The sequence below is a fragment of the Podarcis muralis genome, chromosome 10, assembly GCF_964188315.1.
Source record: "Podarcis muralis chromosome 10, rPodMur119.hap1.1, whole genome shotgun sequence".
Lineage (NCBI taxonomy): Eukaryota > Metazoa > Chordata > Lepidosauria > Squamata > Lacertidae > Podarcis > Podarcis muralis.
Window position 1 is genome coordinate 77,408,615 of NC_135664.1, and position 19,545 is coordinate 77,428,159.

General features: G+C 50.4%; 2 protein-coding genes across 14 annotated transcripts in view; one reads left to right on the plus strand and one right to left on the minus strand.

The window, feature by feature from the left end:
• Positions 1-2,251: 2,251 nt before the first annotated feature.
• The window catches only part of LOC114605699 (uncharacterized), a 108,524-nt gene continuing 91,230 nt past the window's right edge, over positions 2,252-19,545 (minus strand). For 5 of the 13 annotated variants that reach the window (XM_077935489.1, XM_077935487.1, XM_077935486.1 and 2 more), the window contains exon 6: positions 2,252-5,877. In XM_077935489.1, coding sequence (XP_077791615.1) covers positions 2,969-5,877 — 2,909 coding nt within the window. In that variant the 3' untranslated portion in view covers positions 2,252-2,968. Of the gene's footprint in view, positions 5,878-7,551; positions 7,679-8,139; positions 8,223-8,837; positions 8,920-9,108; positions 9,658-12,370; positions 12,474-19,545 lie in introns of those variants that run through there. The other 8 variants (XM_077935490.1, XM_077935492.1, XM_077935493.1 and 5 more) reach the window with 8 other exon arrangements.
• Positions 15,294-19,545, plus strand: part of LOC114590282 (uncharacterized) — a 30,425-nt gene continuing 26,173 nt past the window's right edge. Inside the window, exons 1-2 of the mRNA XM_077935532.1 lie at positions 15,294-15,427; positions 19,385-19,523. The gene's annotated coding sequence lies outside the window, so the exon portion shown is untranslated. The remainder of the gene's footprint in view (positions 15,428-19,384; positions 19,524-19,545) is intronic.

Sequence of the window (19,545 nt, forward strand, 5' to 3'; positions counted from 1 at the left end):
TATGGATGTTGGTGATCTGACACTAAGTAAAAGCGAAACGAAAGAAGTGCCATGGTCAGATCACTTCCTGGTGCAACTGGACTTCTCTGCGACCCATCCCCTCTGCAGGGAGGTGGGACCAATTCGGATGGTCCGCCCCCGCCACTTAATGGATCCAAATGGTTTCCAGAGAGTGGTAGGGGATGCTTTATCCCATGTTGATGGCCTTTCAGCTGATTCCCTGGTGGCCCGCTGGAATGTGGAGTTAACCAGGGCTATTGACTGTTTGGCTCCGAAGCGCCCTCTCCGGTTGCATGGAGCCCGGACAGCCCCGTGGTTTTCCACGGATCTGAGGGCAATGAAACAATCGTTGAGACGGCTAGAGCGCCGGTGGTGGAGAACTCATTCCGAATCTGACCGGACACAGGTTAGAGCTCAACGTCGAGCCTACCAAGTGGCGATAGCGACGGCGAAGAAGAATTTCTTCACCGCCTCTATTGCATCTGCAGAAAACAGCAGCAGGAGACTTTTTCAGGTGGTTCACAATTTAGCGGAACCACCTGCAACATCGGGGCCCAGTACGGGCCACATGTTCTCCTGCAATGATTTTGCAAAGTTTTTTGCAGATAAAATCGCTCAGATTCGGGAAGAAGTAGACTCCACCGTGGGAGCAGGGCCGGGGCGGGAGAGTGCTAGAGTTCTGTCTAGTCAAGTTGAGTGGGATCAATTCCAATCTGTTACCTCCGAGGATGTGGACAGGCTGCTTGGACGAGTGAAACCAACCACCTGTCTCCTTGATCCTTGCCCATCCTGGCTTATAAAAGCTAGCCGGGAAGGACTGGGCAATGGGCTTCGTGGGGTGGTGAATGCTTCCCTCCGTGAGGGAGCCTTCCCAGACCCGCTGAAAGAGGCGGTTATTAAACCGCTTCTTAAAAAACCATCTTTAGATGCGGCCACGATGGCCAACTATCGCCCAGTCTCAAATCTTCCATTCCTGGGCAAGGTGATTGAGCGAGCGGTTGCCGAACAACTCCAGGCACGCCTGGAAGAAGCGGACCATTTGGATCCCTTCCAGTCGGGATTCAGGCCTCATCATGGGACTGAAACTGCCTTGGTCGCACTGGTTGATGATCTCCGGCGGGCTAGGGACAAAGGTGAGAGCTGTTTCCTAGTTCTGCTGGATCTCTCAGCGGCCTTTGACACCATCGACCATAGCATCCTTCTGGACCGTCTTGAGGGGCTGGGAGCTGGGGGCACTGTTATACAGTGGTTCCGCTCCTTCCTCCTGGGCCGTGTTCAGAAAGTGGTGGTGGGGGATGAGTGTTCAGACCCCTGGGCTCTCACTTGTGGGGTGCCTCAGGGTTCTGTCCTCTCCCCCATGCTTTTCAACATTTACATGCAGCCGCTGGGAGAGATCATCAGGAGGTTTGGGCTGGGTGTTCATCAGTATGCGGATGATACCCAGCTCTACCTCTCTTTTAAATCATAACCAGTGAAGGCGGTGAAGGTCCTGTGTGAGTGTCTGGAGGCGGTTGGAGGATGGATGGCGGCTAACAGATTGAGGTTGAATCCTGACAAGACAGAAGTACTGTTTTTGGGGGGCAGGAGGCGGGCAGGTGTGGAGGATTCCCTGGTCCTGAATGGGGTAACTGTGCCCCTGAAGGACCAGGTGCGCAGCCTGGGAGTCATTTTGGACTCACAGCTGTCCATGGAGGCACAGGTCAAATCCGTGTCCAGGGCAGCTGTTTACCAGCTCCATCTGGTACGTAGGCTGAGACCCTATCTGCCTGCGGACTGTCTCGCCAGAGTGGTACATGCTCTGGTTATCTCCCGCTTGGACTACTGCAATGCACTCTACGTGGGGCTACCTTTGAAGGTGACTCGGAAACTACAACTAATCCAGAATGCGGCAGCTAGACTGGTGACTGGGAGCGGCCGCCGAGACCATATAACACCGGTCTTGAAAGACTTGCATTGGCTCCCAGTACGTTTCCGAGCACAATTCAAAGTGTTGGTGCTGACCTTTAAAGCCCTAAACGGCCTCGGTCCAGTATACCTGAAGGAGCGTCTCCACCCCCATCATTCTGCCCGGACGCTGAGGTCCAACGCCGAGGGCCTTCTGGCGGTTCCCTCATTGCGAGAAGCAAAGCTACAGGGAACCAGGCAGAGGGCCTTCTCGGTAGTGGCGCCCACCCTGTGGAACGCCCTTCCAGCAGATGTCAAAGTGATAAATAACTACCTGACATTCAAGAGACATCTTAAGGCAGCCCTGTTCAGGGAAGTTTTTAACATGTGATATTTTATTGTATTTTTGGTTTTTATGGAAGCCGCCCAGAGTGGCTGGGGAGGCCCAGCCAGATGGGCGGGGTATAAATAATAAATTATTATTATTATTATTATTATTATTATAAGACCACAATGAGCTTCTTGAAGAAACAGGTGGTATATAAAGGCATCCAATAAATTTCACTAAGAAGAAAGGTAAGATTCTGCACTTAGGCAAAAAGAATCAGCTGCACAAATATAAGATGGGGGATACTGGGCTTGCCAGTAGTGCATGTGGAAAAGACCTGGGGTCTTAGTGGACCACAAGACTAACATATGTCAACACCGGCGAAATAGGCTGTTATTCTAGGCAGTGTCCAAAGAAGTCAAGTATCCAGATCAAGAAAAGTAATAGCCCCACTTTCTTCTGCCTTTTTCAGACCACACCTGGAGTCCTGTGTCCAGTTCTGGGTGCCCCAATTTAAGAAGGATTTTGACAAGCTGGAAGGTGTGCAGAGGGGGGGGTGAGCAAGACAATTAAGCATTGGGAAACCAAGTCTTCTGAGGAACAGAAAGGGGTGTCAGGTGGAAGATTGAACAAGCTTGTTTTCACCGGCTCTGGAGGCTGGGACCCAAACCAATGGCTTCAAATTAGAGACGCCCTTGGAAGGTTGTGGACTCTCCTTCCTTGGAGGTTTGTAAGGAGATGTTTGAAGGCAATATGTCATGGATGCTTTAGTTGAGAGTCCTGCAGTGGACTAGACGACCCAGAAGTCTCCTGCAGGTCTAAAATTCTATTATTCTCCCCTGTATGAACTCTTTGATGGGCCATGAGGTTAGTCCTCTTACTGAAGCTCTTCCCACATTCCAAGCACTGATATGGTTTCTCACCACTGTGAATTCTTTGGTGGGAAGTGAGATGTGCTTTCTGGCAGAAACTCTTTCCACATTTCACACATTGATAGGGTTTCTCACCACTGTGAATTCTTTGGTGAGCCATGAGCTTGGTCCTCTTACCAAAGCTCTTTCCACATTCCAAGCACTGATATGGTTTCTCCCCTGTGTGAATTCTTTGGTGGGAAGTGAGGTTGTCCTTCCGGGTGAAGCTCTTCCCACATTCCAAGCACTGATAGGGTTTCTCCCCAGTGTGGATTCTTTGATGGGCCATGAGGTTAGTCCTCTTACTGAAGCTCTTTCCACATTCCAAGCACTGATAGGGTTTCTCCCCAGTGTGGATTCTTTGATGGGCCATAAGGTTAGTCCTCTTACTGAAGCTCTTCCCACATTCCAAGCACTGATAGGGTTTCTCCCCAGTGTGAATTCTTTGGTGGGATGTGAGATGGGCTTTCTGGCAGAAACTCTTTCCACATTTCACACATTGATAGGGTTTCTCACCACTGTGAATTCTTTGGTGAGCCATGAGCTTGGTCCTCTTACCAAAGCTCTTTCCACATTCCAAGCACTGATGTGGTTTCTCCCCTGTGTGAATTCTTTGGTGGGAAGTGAGACTTTGCTTCTGGTTGAAGCTCTTCCCACATTCCAAGCAGTGATATGGTTTCTCCCCTGTGTGAATTCTTTCATGGCAAGTTAGATTGGCCCTTTGGCTGAAACTCTTTCCACAATCCAAGCATTGATAGGGTTTCTCACCACTGTGAGTTCGTCCATGGGCCATGAGCTTGGTCCTCTTACCAAAGCCCTTCCCACATTCCAAGCACTGATAAGGTTTCTCACCACTGTGAATTCTTTGATGGGAAGGGAGACTTTGCTTATGACTGAAGCTCTTCCCACATTCCAAGCACTTATAGGGTTTCTCCCCTGTGTGAATTCTTTGGTGGGAAGTGAGGTTGACTTTCTGGCGGAAACTCTTCCCACATTCCAAGCACTGATAGGGTTTCTCCCCTGTGTGAATTCTTTGGTGGGAAGTGAGGCTGACTTTCTGGCGGAAACTCTTCCCACATTCCAAGCACTGATATGGTTTCTCTCCTGTGTGAATTCTTTGGTGGGAAGTGAGATCGGCTCTCTGGCAGAAACTCTTTCCACAATCTAAGCATCGATAGGGTTTCTCCCCAGTATGAATGCTTTGGTGGGAAGTGAGACTTTTCTTCAGACTGAAGCTCTTGCCACATTCCAAGCACTGATAGGGTTTTTCACCTGTGTGAATTCTTTGGTGATGAGTGAGATTGACTTTCTGGCAGAAACTCTTTCCACATTCCGAGCACTGGTAGGGTTTCTCACCACTGTGAATTCTTTGGTGATGAGTGAGACTTTTCTTCAGACTGAAGCTCTTCCCACATTCCAAGCACTGATAGGGTTTTTCACCTGTGTGAATTCTTTGGTGAGAAGTGAGATTGGCTCTCTGGCAGAAACTCTTTCCACATTCTAAGCACTGATATGGTTTCTCACCACTGTGAATTCTTTGGTGGGAAGTGAGACTTTGCTTCTGGGTGAAGCTCTTTCCACAATTCACACATTGATAGGGTTTCTCCCCAATATGAATTTTTTGGTGGGAAGTAAGACCAGCGCTCACAGTGAAGCTCTTCCCACATTCCAAGCACTGATATGGTTTCTCCCCTGTGTGAATTCTTTGGTGTGAAGTGAGATCGGCTCTCTGTAGGAAACTCTTTCCACAATCCAAGCATCGATAGGGTTTCTCCCTGGTATGAATGCTTTGATGGGTAGTGAGATGGGCCCTGAGACTGAAGTTCTTTCCACATTCCAAGCACTGATAGGGTTTTCCCCCTGTGTGAATTCTTTGGTGGGAACTGAGATTGGCTCTCTGGGAGAATCTCTTTCCACATTCCGAGCACTGATAGGGTTTCTCACCACTGTGAATTCTTTGGTGGGAAGTGAGACTTTGCTTCCGACTGAAGCTCTTCCCACATTCCATGCATTGATAAGGTTTTTCACCACTGTGAATTCTTTGATGGGAAGTGAGACTTGCCTTTTGGGTGAAGCCCTTTCCACAATTCACACATTGATATGGTTTCTCCCCGGTATGAATTCTTTGGTGGGAAGTGAGATGGGAGCTCACAGTGAAACTCTTCCCACATTCCGAGCACTGATAGGGTTTCTCACCACTGTGAATCCTTTGATGGACCGTGAGAGTCGTCCTGTGATTGAAGCTCCGCCCACATTCCGAGCACTGATAGGGTTTCTCGCCTGTATGAATTATTTGATGGGCTGTGAGATGGGTGCTCTGACTGAAGCTCTTTCCACACTCTCGGCATTGAAATGGCTTCTCCCCCCTGTGAATTCTCTGATGTTTACGGAAGGTTTTGCTTGTATTAAAGCTTTTCCTACATTCTAAGCACTGATAGGGTTTCTCGCCTGTATGAATTATTTGATGCGAAATGAGATGTGCACTCTTACTGAAGCTCTTTCCACATTCCAAGTATTTCAGTGGGTCCTCCCCTGTGGGAATTATTTCCTGTGAAGTAAGGCTTTCATTCCAACAGAAATTTTTTCCCCATTCAGAGAACTGAGAGGGTTTCTTCCCAATAGCATTTATTTGGTGGGTAGTCGAATGGGAGCTATGACTGAAGCTCTCTCCACACTCCAAGAGTGGCAATGGCTTCTCCACTGTGTGGATTCTGTCATGGGCATCCTCTCTCTCAATTTCCAAATCATCACCACCTGCAATGAAGAAATGGATTAGAGCTGCAGGAAGAAATGGAGTGCCACTGTATTGAATATTGATCACTAACCCTTGTGATAGAGGAAGAATTCCATGCATCAACATTGCTGACCACACACTAGAGGTGGTCAGTGTTAGAAACAGCGATAGGACAGCTAGGACATAAAGAGGATCTTATACCTAGGTTATGGGCTCAAAAATGGAATGTCTAGGTGCACTTTCATATGACAAAAATACAAAGCTGAAAAGGAATGGACTTGATGGCCCTTGTGGTCTCTTCCAACTCTATGATTCTATGAATGAACAGCAGCTAAAATAATATGTTCATTTTTCACATGGTCTAGTCCTTTCCCTGCCCACCCCCCCCCCTGATTTTTTAAGAAGGTCTTGTCACGGGACAGACAGGCAAGGGGAGAACAGAGAGAGAAGTTTTGAGGAAATTGAGCCTGGCAGAGTTTGCATACAATAACACAATGCATGCACCCACAGGTATATCACCACTTGTAGGTTTCAGATCCTCAGAGGACATTGAAAGCCAGACAGATCGGGGGGCTTAGGGGGGGTGATGTCACGGGACAGACAGCCCTTGGGTCAAGGGAAGGGGGAGTATTAGAGCAGGGACAGTCAGACAGGGAAAACAGGGAAATGATGGACGAAGTAGGGGAGGAGAAGGCGGAGAGCAGTCAAGTGGTGTCAGGGCTCTGCAGTACTGGAGAGCCCTGCCACCAACCAGGGAGTTCAGGAAGAGAAGGGGAAGCAGTGCCTTTGGCACAGGCGAGGAGAGAATCAAAGACGTCTTGCGAGATTCCCACATCTGCTGTGTTGGAGAAGGAGCCGAAGGAAGCCACTCTGGTCAGATTCAGATGCATGATTTTGAACTGTAGCTGTTTGTACATATGTAAATAAAGAACTGTAAATATCTCTCTGAGCAGAGGGTGTTTATTGCGAAGAGCAGACACCACCTTGACAGGTCTCTCCTTCAGCTTTCAGAGAGTAGCTGGAAGTGGGGAGGCAGAAAAAGGTCCTCCTTTCCTTCCACTCCGCAGTTTTAATCTGAAATCTTAGGTGCAGTACTGCACGCAGAGCTCAGAAACTGCTCGTGCCTATGAAATTCCCTGTCGCAAAATGCGCCTATGGGAGTTTCAGACACTGGAGGTGGTGGATGATTTTGTCTCCCTAGGAGGTTCTACCATAACCAACAACCTCTTCATCGATGCTGACCTGGACAAGTGTATTGGCAAGGCAAATGTGTTGCTAACTCTTCAATGCCAAGAGGGAGGTCTATCAGGATTGTGCCTTGAGCAAGCAGTTTGTGAAGTGAATTGTGGACAATTACAACCATTAGGGGGGGAAACCCTCAATGTCTTCCATATGCTCCATATCAGGAAGATTTTGGGCAATAGAAGGCAGGACAGTGTCAACAAAGATGTGTTCTCCTGACCTCAGATTCCCAGCATGTTCCCATTTCATTCTCAGCAAGGTCTATGTTGGCTTCATCATGTCCACGGTCAAAACATGCTGATAGCCCTCCATTTAAGGTGAGTTTGGGGGGTATTAGAATCCCAGGTGCTGCAAGTGGCCCTGCAGACCTCCCTCAAAACCAGGGAGGCTTATCAGAGAGAGATATGCATGGAATTTCCAAACAGAGGTCATGATCCACAAGGGAGCCTTACTGAGAGAGGCCACAACCCTGTGATTCTCCTCCATGACTTCCTTATGCAGAGCTCTCTGGTCTGGATCCAGCAACGCCCACTCCTCATCTGTGAAATGAACAGCAACATCTTCAAAGCACACTGGACCCTAAGAGAGAAATGAAGAGGTCCTCTTTAGACAGCACTAAGGTGGTCTGCTACACATTGCTGTTTCTTTCTGCGCATTAAAAGGGGGGAGGAGAAGGTGGGGAAACCCCATTGTGCAACTGATGCGACAAGATAGGTGATTCCTGGGAACTATTTTTGAGGCTTGATGAACTGCTTAGAAGCCTATTTTAGCATTCAATGATAACTCTAGAAATAAAACTACAATGACTTATGAATCATCCTATTGACCGTCAGAAGGCGAGTTAAGGCAAGGTGGCTGTTCCTTATTCTCAGCCCATTAAGCTTCTCGAATGGCATTCCCAGCCTCTTGGCTTCTGTCTAGGCTGCCTTCAGAGCAGCTTGGACAGAAGCCAAGAGGAGGAGAGAGATTCCTTGGGGGCCAGAGGCACTCTGGCTGCCCCACCCCTCAGCCCCCTTCCCCACAGGGCTCCCTCCCTCTACCTGAGCTGCTTCCACAGCCGTTGCTTCTCCTTCACCACCAGGAATAGATGGAAGAGGACGTCTTGCTGGCATCATCTGGTCACCTGTGAGAGACAGAGGTAAGTGGGAAGCCAGAAGTGCAGCTGCTCTCCAAAAAGTCTCACCTTCTGAGTGCATCTGGACATTTGGACCCATTTCATAATTTAGTTGGGTTAAAAAATACATCTCCCTCCTTGGTGCTCCTGGCCCCAAGTGTCTAAAAGGTAAAGGTACAGGTACCCCTGCCCGTACGGGCCAGTCTTGACAGACTCTAGGGTTGTGCGCCCATCTCACTCAAGAGGCTGGGGGCCAGCGCTGTCCGGAGACACTTCTGGGTCATGTGGCCAGCGTGACAAAGCTGCTCTGGCGAGCCAGAGCCGCACACGGAAATGCCGTTTACCTTCCCGCTAGTAAGCGGTACCTATTTATCTACTTGCACCCGGGAGTGCTTTCGAACTGTTAGGTTGGCAGGCGCTGGGACCGAGCAACGGGAGCGCACCCCGCCGCGGGGATTCGAACCGCCGACCTTTCGATCGGCAAGCCCTAGGCGCTGAGGCTTTTACCCACAGTGCCACCCGCGTCCCGTCTACCCCCCCCCCCAAAAAAGGAGGAAAAGAACCTATGGATTTGTTTTGATATCCACAGAAAGGGACCAAATGGAGAACGGACTCCTTCCTTACCCAGCAGCCTCTCTCTGGTGTCCAACAGAATCCTTTTAGTCTCAAAGGAATCTGGGCCCATTTCTGCAAACAGATCCTGCCTCTGAAATAGCAACAAAGATTCAAAACAGAGAATATGAAGAAGAGTTAGAAAAGGAATGACAGAGGCAAAAACCGAAGGGCAATCTGATAACATTCAATGGCTGCTTTCCAAAAAAGGATGGAGAATTTTCAGATACCCTCACTCACGTTTGGAGCCCCTTGGGAGTATCCAGAGGAAAGTCTCTCTCACCTGCTGCTCTGCCTGTTTCCTCTCCTCTGCTTGACTCAGGAGGAATCCTTCGGCCAGGGCCACCGCCTGGGAACTGGTCTCTGCTCCGCATTCCCTCACCCAGCTCTCCATCTCCAGAGGAAGGACAGCCAGGAACTGCTCCAAGATCACCAAGTCCAGCATCTCAGCTTTTGTGTGCCTTTCTGGCTTCAGCCACTGATGGTCAAGGCAGTAGAGTTGGCTGCAAACCTTCCGGGGTCCTTTGGCCTCCTGGTAGCAGAACTGCCTCAATTGCTTGCTCTGCACCTCTGAGTGGAGAGTGTCCTCCTCTCCCAGGATCTTCTGCACAGTTTTCCCCCAGAATCTCCCACTGCTCCCCATTTCCATGGCCTGGCCTCTTCCTGCTTCAGGGCCAGCTGAGTCTTGCTCATCCATCTGTGCTCTCAGGAAGCCTCCAAGAGAAATGAAGGAATCCCTTGATCTTCTGCCAAGTTCTGTCTGTCCAAATCTGAGGTGCTAGGGAATTCTACAAACCGAATACATTGTTCTGTTACAAAACTGACATATTGCCTAGAGGAGAAAAATGTTCCGTGAGGAAGTATGTATGAGTCTTGGAAGAGCCAGCTCTGGACTGCACCACAACCCAGACTCTGAGGTTTCTATAAAAAGGAGAAGGAGAATTAAGTCTCCAGCCCTCCTAGAGGGAAAGTGACCATGCAAAATGTGCAGGGAACTGTTGGTCTTTGCTCCTGCCTTTCAGAGTTTTCAATCAAGGAATGAAGTCAGAACTGTGATTGACAAGTGAGTCATTTGTACTGAGTGTTATCTGAGCATTGGGTTATAGTGGGGGTCCTAACCCAGGACTCCTCAAGAGTTGCTCTCCTGCCCAACCCCACTTCAGAGCCCATTTATTCCCGTATCTGGCTAACTTCTGAGGGCCAAATGACATGTGGGTGGGGTCAAAGGACAGCACTCAAAATCAAATAAAGTGGAACTCGCCTTTCTATGAGTGTAATGCATTTTCAACTGTTCTTATTGCTTTTTAAAGAAAATTGTAATCTGCTCTTGGAAATTCAGATGACAGGCAGGGAACAAGCAGTAACGATGATGATGTTACATTGCTTAACACTCCCCCTCCCCAGTCATGAATACTTGCGGGCACTCCTGGGTCCATCATGGTCTCTTGAGGCCCATGTCCAGCTCGGGCTACTTCCCCACCCCACAGACCTTTCGGGACAGAGAGGACATGGCCCTGGTCCTCCCTGCTCTGCACCAGATGGGATGATGGCAACGCTCTCTGTGTGGAACTGCCCTTGAAGGCGACTCCGCTATACATTCACAGCAACAACACAAAGCAATACTACTCAGCTCCTGAGGCCCACAGAGAGACTGGCTACTTTTCTAGGGAGAATGAGTCATCACTCGAGATGAATCCTGAGTCACAGTGACTCAGCAATTAGCTGTTAACAGTTAACAGCCAGCAGGCTTGAAAGATGTAGGCCTTGCTGCTCCTGCTCTCAAGAACCTTTGTCTCATGACAGCCTCCTACGGGGGAGACAGAGCAGAGGAGCCCCCCATCACCCTCTCCTCCTCCTCCTCCTCCACGGATCGGCCTCCTCCTCTCTTGATTGTGCTAATGGAGAAATCTGAGGGCTCCCTTGGACAAAAAACAAGGAGACCAGCCAGGAATAATGGAGCAAACAGCAGCCAGTCGGCTTGGTCTTGATTGAAGACTGTCGCCACAGGACTCCCACCTGCCACAAGGTGGAACAAGATGGAAGCCCCCAACAAAAGAGAACCCAAACTTTTTAAAGCTGCTAATCCCCATGTTAAAGGAGAAGGGACCCCCGACCACTAGGTCCAGTTGCAGTACAAAAGAGCCCCCAAACTTTTATTAGCGGGTGGCACTAATAAACCACAGAGCCTAGGGCTTGCCAATCGGAAGGTTGGTGGTTCAAATCCCCGCGACGGGGTGAGCTCCCGTTGCTCAGTCCCTGCTCCTGCCAACCTAGCAGTTCGAAAGCACGTCAAAGTGCAAGTAGATAAATAGGTACTGCTGTGGCGAGAAGGTAAATGGTGTTTCCGTGCGCTGCTCTGGTTCGCCAGAAGCGTCTTAGTCATGCTGACCACATGACCTGGAAACTGTCTGCAGACAAACGTCGGCTGTCAATAAAGCGAGATGAGCGCTGCAACCCCAAAGTCGTCGGCAACTGGACCTAATGGTCAGGGGTCCCTTTACCCTTTACCTTTAATCCCCATGTTACACCCCCCCCAAAAAACTACACCACTCACATATCACGATTACATCATGAAAGGGGAGGTCTGGTGGCAGTAATCTGAGCATCCTGGACGCTGCCCCATAGTTCCCCTTGCCCTCCACCAAACACCCATCAAGTGAAACAAAAGGAGATAGTTATTTTTCCCAGCCAAGTTCATCACAGCCAAGTTCATCACACCCTTTTGTCTTCATCTGGGTTTGGTATTTCTGGCATGGCTACCTGTCTGGCACTCAGGTATCAGGATGCCAGGGATTATCCCTCAGGCAGAGGGGCTGCTGGGTAGCTGAGCTCACATCTCTATATGAATTTCTGAAGTTTCCCCAGTGAGCCAGTACACAGAGACATCTATCAGTGAATTGTTACATTTGGTATTGTGCAGCAAAGGCCCTTTGAATGAAGTGTTTTGTGGGGATAAATCACAAAAGTCACAAAAGTGATGGTGCTGATTTTGGTAGTGGGCTGCGTGTGCATGATATCTGCTGGAGGGGCAACCCCCCCCCAACCTGTACATCAATTCCTGCAACCACTGGTGGCCTCTGCCTCTTGTGGGAGGGAGTTCCACAGGTTTTACTCTGCCCTGCAAGAGGAAGCGCTTTCTCTTCTCTGCCCTCTTTCCCCTTCCCCTTCCCCTTCCCCTTCCCCTTCCCCTTCCCCTTCCCCTTCCCCTTCCCCTTCCCTCCCTCCCTCCCTCCTTCCTTCCTTCCTTCCTTCCTTGCACAGGTGAGGTTTTAGGGACCAGGGTATATTTCATGTCTGAATGTTTCCATCCGCGGACGACCTCTGTTATAAAAGGGGACTGATCCATGCATCTGAATGGGGTTGCTCTGCATGCATTTCCCCACTCCTAGATCCAAGGGGCCATCAGCGCATCCATGCAAAGGAAGAGCCGAGCTGCCGCCCTCCTGCGACCCTCCGCGCCCTGACTTGCCCCCCCCCCCTCGCCATGCAGCGCTGGGACCCCCCGCTCTCCCCATGGGCCCTATCCTGGGAGAGAGGAGACTCACCGGATCCCAGCAGGCGCCCCCAGGCAGCCTCTGCAGAGCCGAACCAAGGGGACCCCCACACGCCCGACTTCTTGCAGGAAAGGGAGGGGCTGGGTTTTCGCTCTGGAGGACCCTGCCCCCCCCCCCCGTCTTACTTTCCTGTCTAGGAATCCAGCTCGTTTCCGTTTAACCCTTGGCAAGCCGAGCACACCCAACTCACGCCTCTCCCTCTTTCGAGAGCCGGAGCATCGCGCACCAATGGCATCCCGAGAAGGCGGAGCAGGAGAGGTTTGTGGATTACTTCCGGCAAGGGATACATTCAGTTTTGGCCCCCTAACAGCTGGCCCCTGAACACGGGTCCCAAGAAATCCTCACTGGCTCCCGGTCCGTTTCCGAGCACCATTCAAAGTGCTGGTGCTGACCTTGAAAGCCCTAAATGGTCTCAGCCCAGTAGAAGGGAAGGAGTGTCTCCACGTCCATCGCTCAGCCCGGACACTGAGGTCCAGCTCCGAGGGCCTTCTTGTAGCAAGGATTTTTAAGGTACCAGTGACCCACTCAAATTGTGTCCCAGAATTGACAGACGCAGCAGTGGAGAAAAAGAAAGTGATATTTATTGCTGAGCAATAATTGACCCTGTGGAATCCTTTCCAGAGACTGGGCGTCATAGGACTAGCGCCCTGAGGCTTTATATCTGAGTACATACATCATCGATCATGACATAATCGAATACAATCGCACACGGCAGCAAAAATAAAACCAATGAGCGCATTCAAGCCTTGCCCCCTGATCATGTAAAGAGTTCCCTCCCAACTTCTGCTTTCTTCAGTCTGAACATTAGTCCGACCTTTCCCCTAATAAAAAGGAGAAAGGAACTGTATTCAGCCGTTAAGCTCTCCTACGCAACATCTGCCAAACAGGGACATTTTGCGGTTAGCATCTTCCTGTTTTCAGCTGCTCAGGACCCTGTCTGGACAGGAGGAAAATGCCAACACAGCAGATTTATTGCTTCCCCCCTTATGTTAGCGAGACGTTGAAAAGAACAAGGGGAGAGAACTGGGACAGAGTTCATTTTGGATTTTTCAAATCTAAGCATTTTGCCCTAAGCTTTGCTTCATGATTCAAACATGGATAAAAAGCATTATAAGGATATATGGTGCTATATGGTTATATATGGTTATATATGGCTAACTGATTATATGGAAAGCATAAGGGTAAAAATCCTCCAGGTGGCCCTGCTTCATTCTGGCAGGTGCCTCATTGCGAGAAGTGAGGTTACAGGGGGCCTTCTGGGTTGTCGTGACTGCCCTGTGGAACGCCCTCCCACCAGATGTCAAGGAGATAAACCATTATACGGCCTCCATTGACGCCTGAAAGCAGCTCCGTATCGGGAAGCTTTTAATGTTTTATGTTGGGTTATCTTTTCTTTTATTCTTTTGGAAGCCGCCCAGAGTGGCTGGAGCAATCCAGTTGGATGGGTGGGGTACAAAAAAAGTTGCTGTTGTTTTTGTTGGACACCCAGCTTTTGACAGCTAGCTAGGCAGGGATTAAGGGCTGCTTCGTTCTGTGCTTTTGGACTCCTATGTGGGCTTATGGTTCTGGTGCTTGTGGATTTCATGGGATTTAATGTCATGCCATTATAAATGCACGGGGATAAGTGCATTTACACAGACACATTTCCGCAAAAAGACCCAAACTCCGGCATGTAGCCGCAGGTGACACAATAGGAGCCTTTCTGCAAATGGCCTTTGCAACACAACTCACTGGGTGGTAACAAAGTATACACATTTGCCTCTTTGCAACGTAGCCCCGTTTCCTCAATGAATCCACCCATTTCAGTAAAACCTGAGCTGAAATAGTAAGGAGAGCAAAACAGCAGCCCTGTCTGACCCCCGTCAGCCCCCAGACTCCCCCAGTCACGTGGCAGGAAAGTCATCCTGAGCCCCCCCTCCGTGAGACGGGTATGACATCATGGATGATCCAGTGATGATCCATATAATCCATTGATGATCCACATGATCCAAGCAGACTGGGCGAAAGAGCAGATCTCTAGGCCTGAATGAAAGGGGTCTGCGATGATGGATTCTGGAGTCAAGAAATCCTCCCTTTCCAGTGATCTCTCAGGCTGGCCAGGAAAAGGCAGCGAGCAGGAATCCTCAGGCATCCCGATGGACAGACCTGTCATGTTGCCAAAACACGAACTCGGAGTCCGATCTGATTTCCATGTACAACTCACTTTGTGGCGCAACCGGGGATGTTTTTGGGGTGCTCTCTCTGTGACGGGGGGGGGCTACTATCTCAGGGTGTACAAATTGCAACGCGCTTTAGTTCTGGGCTGCTTCACTCCTCGCATGGAGCGGGAGGGGGGGCTCTGCCTGCAAACAGATCAACAGCTGCCTTGCTTTCTTCCGGGCCGCATTGTGTTACCTCTGACGGAGAGAGACACAAGGGAGGAATTGTGTCGGGTCTCTCTCTCTCTCTCTCTCTCTCTCTCTCTCTCTCTCTCTCTCTCTCTCTCTCTCTCTCTGTGTGTGTGTGTGCGCAAAAGCCCAACCCCTATTTCCCCCTAACACAGGAGTCACAGACCCCAACCCGCTGTTCAATTTGCACCAATACCTAAAACATGAAATGGATCTAAGATCATGGCGTGTGGGGCGGGGGGAGGGAAGGATTTTGCAATGCAAACATTGTAGGGGGGGCACTTTGCAGCTGGATTGCCCCTCCCGCGCTCTCCTGATCCCCAGAAGTAAGTGAGGAGGGGGGAAAACCTTTTTCTCTCCCCCGCAAACAATTCTTTCCCTGCCTTCCCGGCACAACCTGCTTTCACGCCGCCCCCACAACCCTCAACCCCCCCCCCCCCCGTATGTCGCACCTCTTCCTTCTGCTCCTCCCCGCAATCCGCAATTTCCGGAATGAGCGGAGAGAGCCCCCCTCCCAACCTGCCTGCTTCTCCCGGACGTGGAGCTGCTCTGCCCCGTAGTTGGGGGGGGCGCTTCAGGAAAGGGGAGGAGGGGCAGTAGGTAAATCCCCACCCCGGATGTTGCGGGAAAGAAAAGGAGAATCGGGAGCGAGGACAAAGAGGTAAAGGGGTCGCGGGGAAGGGGAAAGGGGAGACGGGAGAGAAGGATTCAGAGACCCCGGCCAGCTCCCCAAAGCGCCTTCCGTGGGGTTTGGATCCCTGCGCGCGTGCTGCGAAGGGGGCTTTCCTTGGCCCCTTGGGTGCCTTGGCAGGGGCGGACATGCAGCGCCCACCCAGGGGATCCCAGCGAAGGGCCCTCGCCCCGTTTCCCCCGCGCAGGCATCCCTGGGGCGCTGTGGGTTCCGCGCGGAGAGAGGTGGGCCATGAAAGGGTTAATGGGAGTGAGGGACGCCTGGATAGAGACCCCCCTGTCCCTCCCCTGCTCGTCTTGGGGTCGCAGGGCGAGGGGTGAGCCGCGCCAAGGGGTGCGGGGCCTCTGGGTGCAGGGGAGACTCTGGGACAGAGGGAGGGAATCGAGGAAGTGGGGAGGGGGAGCATCCCTGGGGCAGGGAAGGGCAGCATTGGGGGAGGGAGAGATAGGAAACCAGTCTTTGGGGAGACTTCTCCATGGTGGCGCCCCCTGGGGATCTCCGGAGGGGCCGCCTTGGCTTCTCCCTCCCACCCAAGAATCGGCCATCCCTTCAAGGCGACCAGAGGGATCCCTGGAAACTGGGGGGTCCAGTCCCCCCACCCCTTCCTGCAAGCTCCATCCTCTTTCCACCCCATAAGCCCCTGACCTGCCCAGTCCAACCTCTGGTCCCCTGGAGAGGAGAGGAAATCCCCAGAGGAAGAGGGGAGGGGGGAGGCCTTCTCAGAAGCGGCTCTTGGTTTCCGCAATCCCACCCAGGAAGCAGCCAGAAACCTTTTCCTCTCTCTCAGGCTTCCATCTTTAAGCGTCTTTTCCACTGAGGATGAGGATAATGTACACCTGTCATCAGAAACAGGGGTGCAGAGTCCATGGAATGGCTCTCAGGATTGATAGAGAAGTTGCACCTCAAAAGCATTTCTGTTCGGCCTATTCTTTGTAGGCAATGTCAGAGGGACTGACAAGCTGAGATACAATCCTTCAGCATCCGATGACAGCGACTGCATGAATCTTCCCAGTCAAAGGACCCATTTTCTGGTTGGGTTTCCACAGCCCCTCTGGGCAGGTTACAGCACATATAAAAAACAGTAAAACATCAAACATTAAAATCCTCCCGATACAGGGCTGCCTTCAGCTGTCTTCCAAATGTCAGGTAGCTGCCCATTTCCTTGCCCTCCGCCTGCTTCCCTGTAACTTCGCTTCTCGCAGGCAAGGAACCAGCAGAAGACCCTCAGAAGAGGACCTCAGTGTCCAGACTGAGCCACAGGGGTGGAGACGCTCCTTCAGCTCTACAGGGCCGAGGCTGTTGAGGACTTCAGCTCGCAGATCTTGCTCCTCCATAATGACCTCCAGAGCAAGTCCGACGTATATTTAGCAGAGTAGGAAAAAACGCAAAGAGGCAGCAAACATTTTATTCAGCAAATAAATTTATTACTGAATGCAAAGAAGCATAACAGGATCCTAAACATAGCAAAGCCCTAACTTAAATAGAAACCTAACTTGGCATACCAAAGCAGCACTCAAGTAAATAAAAAGAAATGTCCAGTAGCTCCTTAGAGACCAACTAAGATTGTCCCGGGTATAACCTTTGGTGTGCATGCAAACTTCTTCAGATACACTGAAACAAAAGTCACTAGACAGACCCTTATATATAGTGGGAGGGTGGGGTGGGGTTTTTCTCAGAAGGGTAGTAGGAGATGGGTATGGTAAAGCTGTTGACAACTGTTAATGACTGCAATTAGTCCTACAGGAAAAAGCAAGGGATAGTATGCAGATGACCAAAAATAGCTTTAGTATGTGTAATGAGACAAGAATCCAATATCTCTATTCAGACCAGGTCTCTCCATTGTTTTCAGTTTAGTAATAAGTTGTAATTCAGCAACTTCTCTTTCAAGTCTCTTTTCAGCAACAAGTCTTTCAAGTATTTCTGAAATTCCTTTTTTATTAATTTTGACTGCGTCAGACCAATACGGCTACCTGCCTGAATCTTACACTCAAGTAAGACACACACAAGCAGAGTATTGAAATAGCAGAATAGGAAGTGGGACCAGGCGCCTTTCAATACTGCAATTTATAAACAATTCAGTGTCAGAGTAACGTTGGGACGGGATAACAAGCCTGGCTCACTCCAATTTAACCAGCTTCATCTGGTTCCCAAAATCAAGGAAGGTTCAGCATAATCTCATTACAACTTATTCCACCACCTGCTCTCAGCAGAAAGGAAACTCCCTGATCAGCTAAAATGTTCCAGCTAGAGAAAACTCCAGCTTTGAATCATACAGAGCAAAACCACCAGAACCTTCTTGAAGCAATAGACCAGGAATGATTGATCTCTCAACATTAGATCAATACTTTTCTATGCCTGAAAAATGCAACTATGACACTTTAAAGGTCAGCACCAACAGTGTGAATTGTGCTTGGAAATGCGCTGGGAGCCAGGGAAGATCCTTTAGCACAAGTGATATGTGGTTTCCGCGGCTGCTCCCAGTTACTAGCCCAGCTGCCGCATTCTGTATTAGTTGCAGTTTCTGAGTCACCTTCAAAGGTAGCCCCATGTACAACACATGACAGTAGTCCAAACTGGAGATAACCAGAGCATGCGCCACTCTGATGAGACAGTCCGAGGGCAGGGAGGGTCTCATCCAGTGTACCAGATGGAGCTGGCAGACAGAACTGACCTGGACACAGAACTGACCTGCGCCTCCATGGACAGCTGTGAGTCCAAAATGACCCACAGGCTGTGCCCCTGGTCCTTTAGGGCCACAGTTACCCCATTCAGGACCAGGGAATCCTCCACATCTGACCATCCTCCAGGGACAGTACTTCTGTCTTGTCAGGATTCAACCTCAATCTGTTAGATGCCACTCATCCTCAAACCACCTCCAGGCACCAACACAGGGCATTCACCAACTTCACTGGTTCCAATTTAAATGAGAAGAGCTGGGTGTCACCCACATACTGGTGAACACCCAGCCCAAAACCCCTGATGATCTCTCCCACCAGCTTCATATAGATATTAAAAAGCATGGGGGAGAGGATGGAGTCTTGAGGCTCCCCACAAGTGAGAGCCCAGGGGTCTGAACACTCATCCCCCCCCACCACTTTCTGGACATGTCCCAGGAGGAAGGAGGGGAACCACTGCACAGCAGTTCCCCCATCTCCCCTAGAGGGTCCAGAAGGATACCGTGGCCAAAGGTCTCCAAAGCCACTGAGAGATTTAGCAGAAACAGGAAACAGCTTCACCCTCAGACCATTCAGAGAACATCAGTCACAGCAACCAGGGCAGTGTGAGTTCCATGATGAGGCCTGAATCCCAATTGGAAGGTTAATGGTTGCAGAAGCTTTCCTGGTCCTGCACCCCCAAAAGCTCCAGGCACAATACATTCATTAGCTTTCAAGGGGCCACCTGATACATGGTGGTCTTTTCTTCAAAAACCGAATATTTTGAATACTTTTACAGTGCTGTATGATGTAAATAGCGTTTCTGTTTCCCTTGCTCCACATCAGAGAGACTTTGATACACAGGTCTGAGCTGATTTCTCCACCTGAAACTGCTGTGTTAGCAGCAATGGCAGCCTGGGCAGGGTGTTTGGGGGTCCTGGGCTGCCTAGACAACAAGACCCCCTTCTCAGCAGAGCAGTATGTTAGGCACCAGCTTGGCTGCAGGAGTTGCTGGCAGGAGGTGTGCAGGGCACTATCCAAGCATCTTAGAAACTCCACTCAAGATTTGTGTCAGGTTTCCCTCCATAGCCTTTTCTTCTCCTGAAAATAACTCACGAGGCCGCGAATGTTTAGGACCAGAGTTTTCCTTCTCGATGGGCTCCCTTCCCTGGTTGACGATCCCACCTGCCCTTCACTTTCCTCTTCCGCACGGGCAGAATCTGCCTTCAGGACTGTGGGATTCACGGTTGTTCTCCTCCTCTCCATCCACCAGGGCTTGACTTCAGGTGCAGCAGAATTCCCCAGCCCCCCAAGGATTTGAGACCCATCAGCTTTCCTCACCTGGTTTAGCCGGCCGGTTGAAGCCGTTGCTTGAAGCCCTGTTGCATGCTGACAGCTTCTGGAAGCCACAGGTGAGAGCTGAGTGCAGGGTGG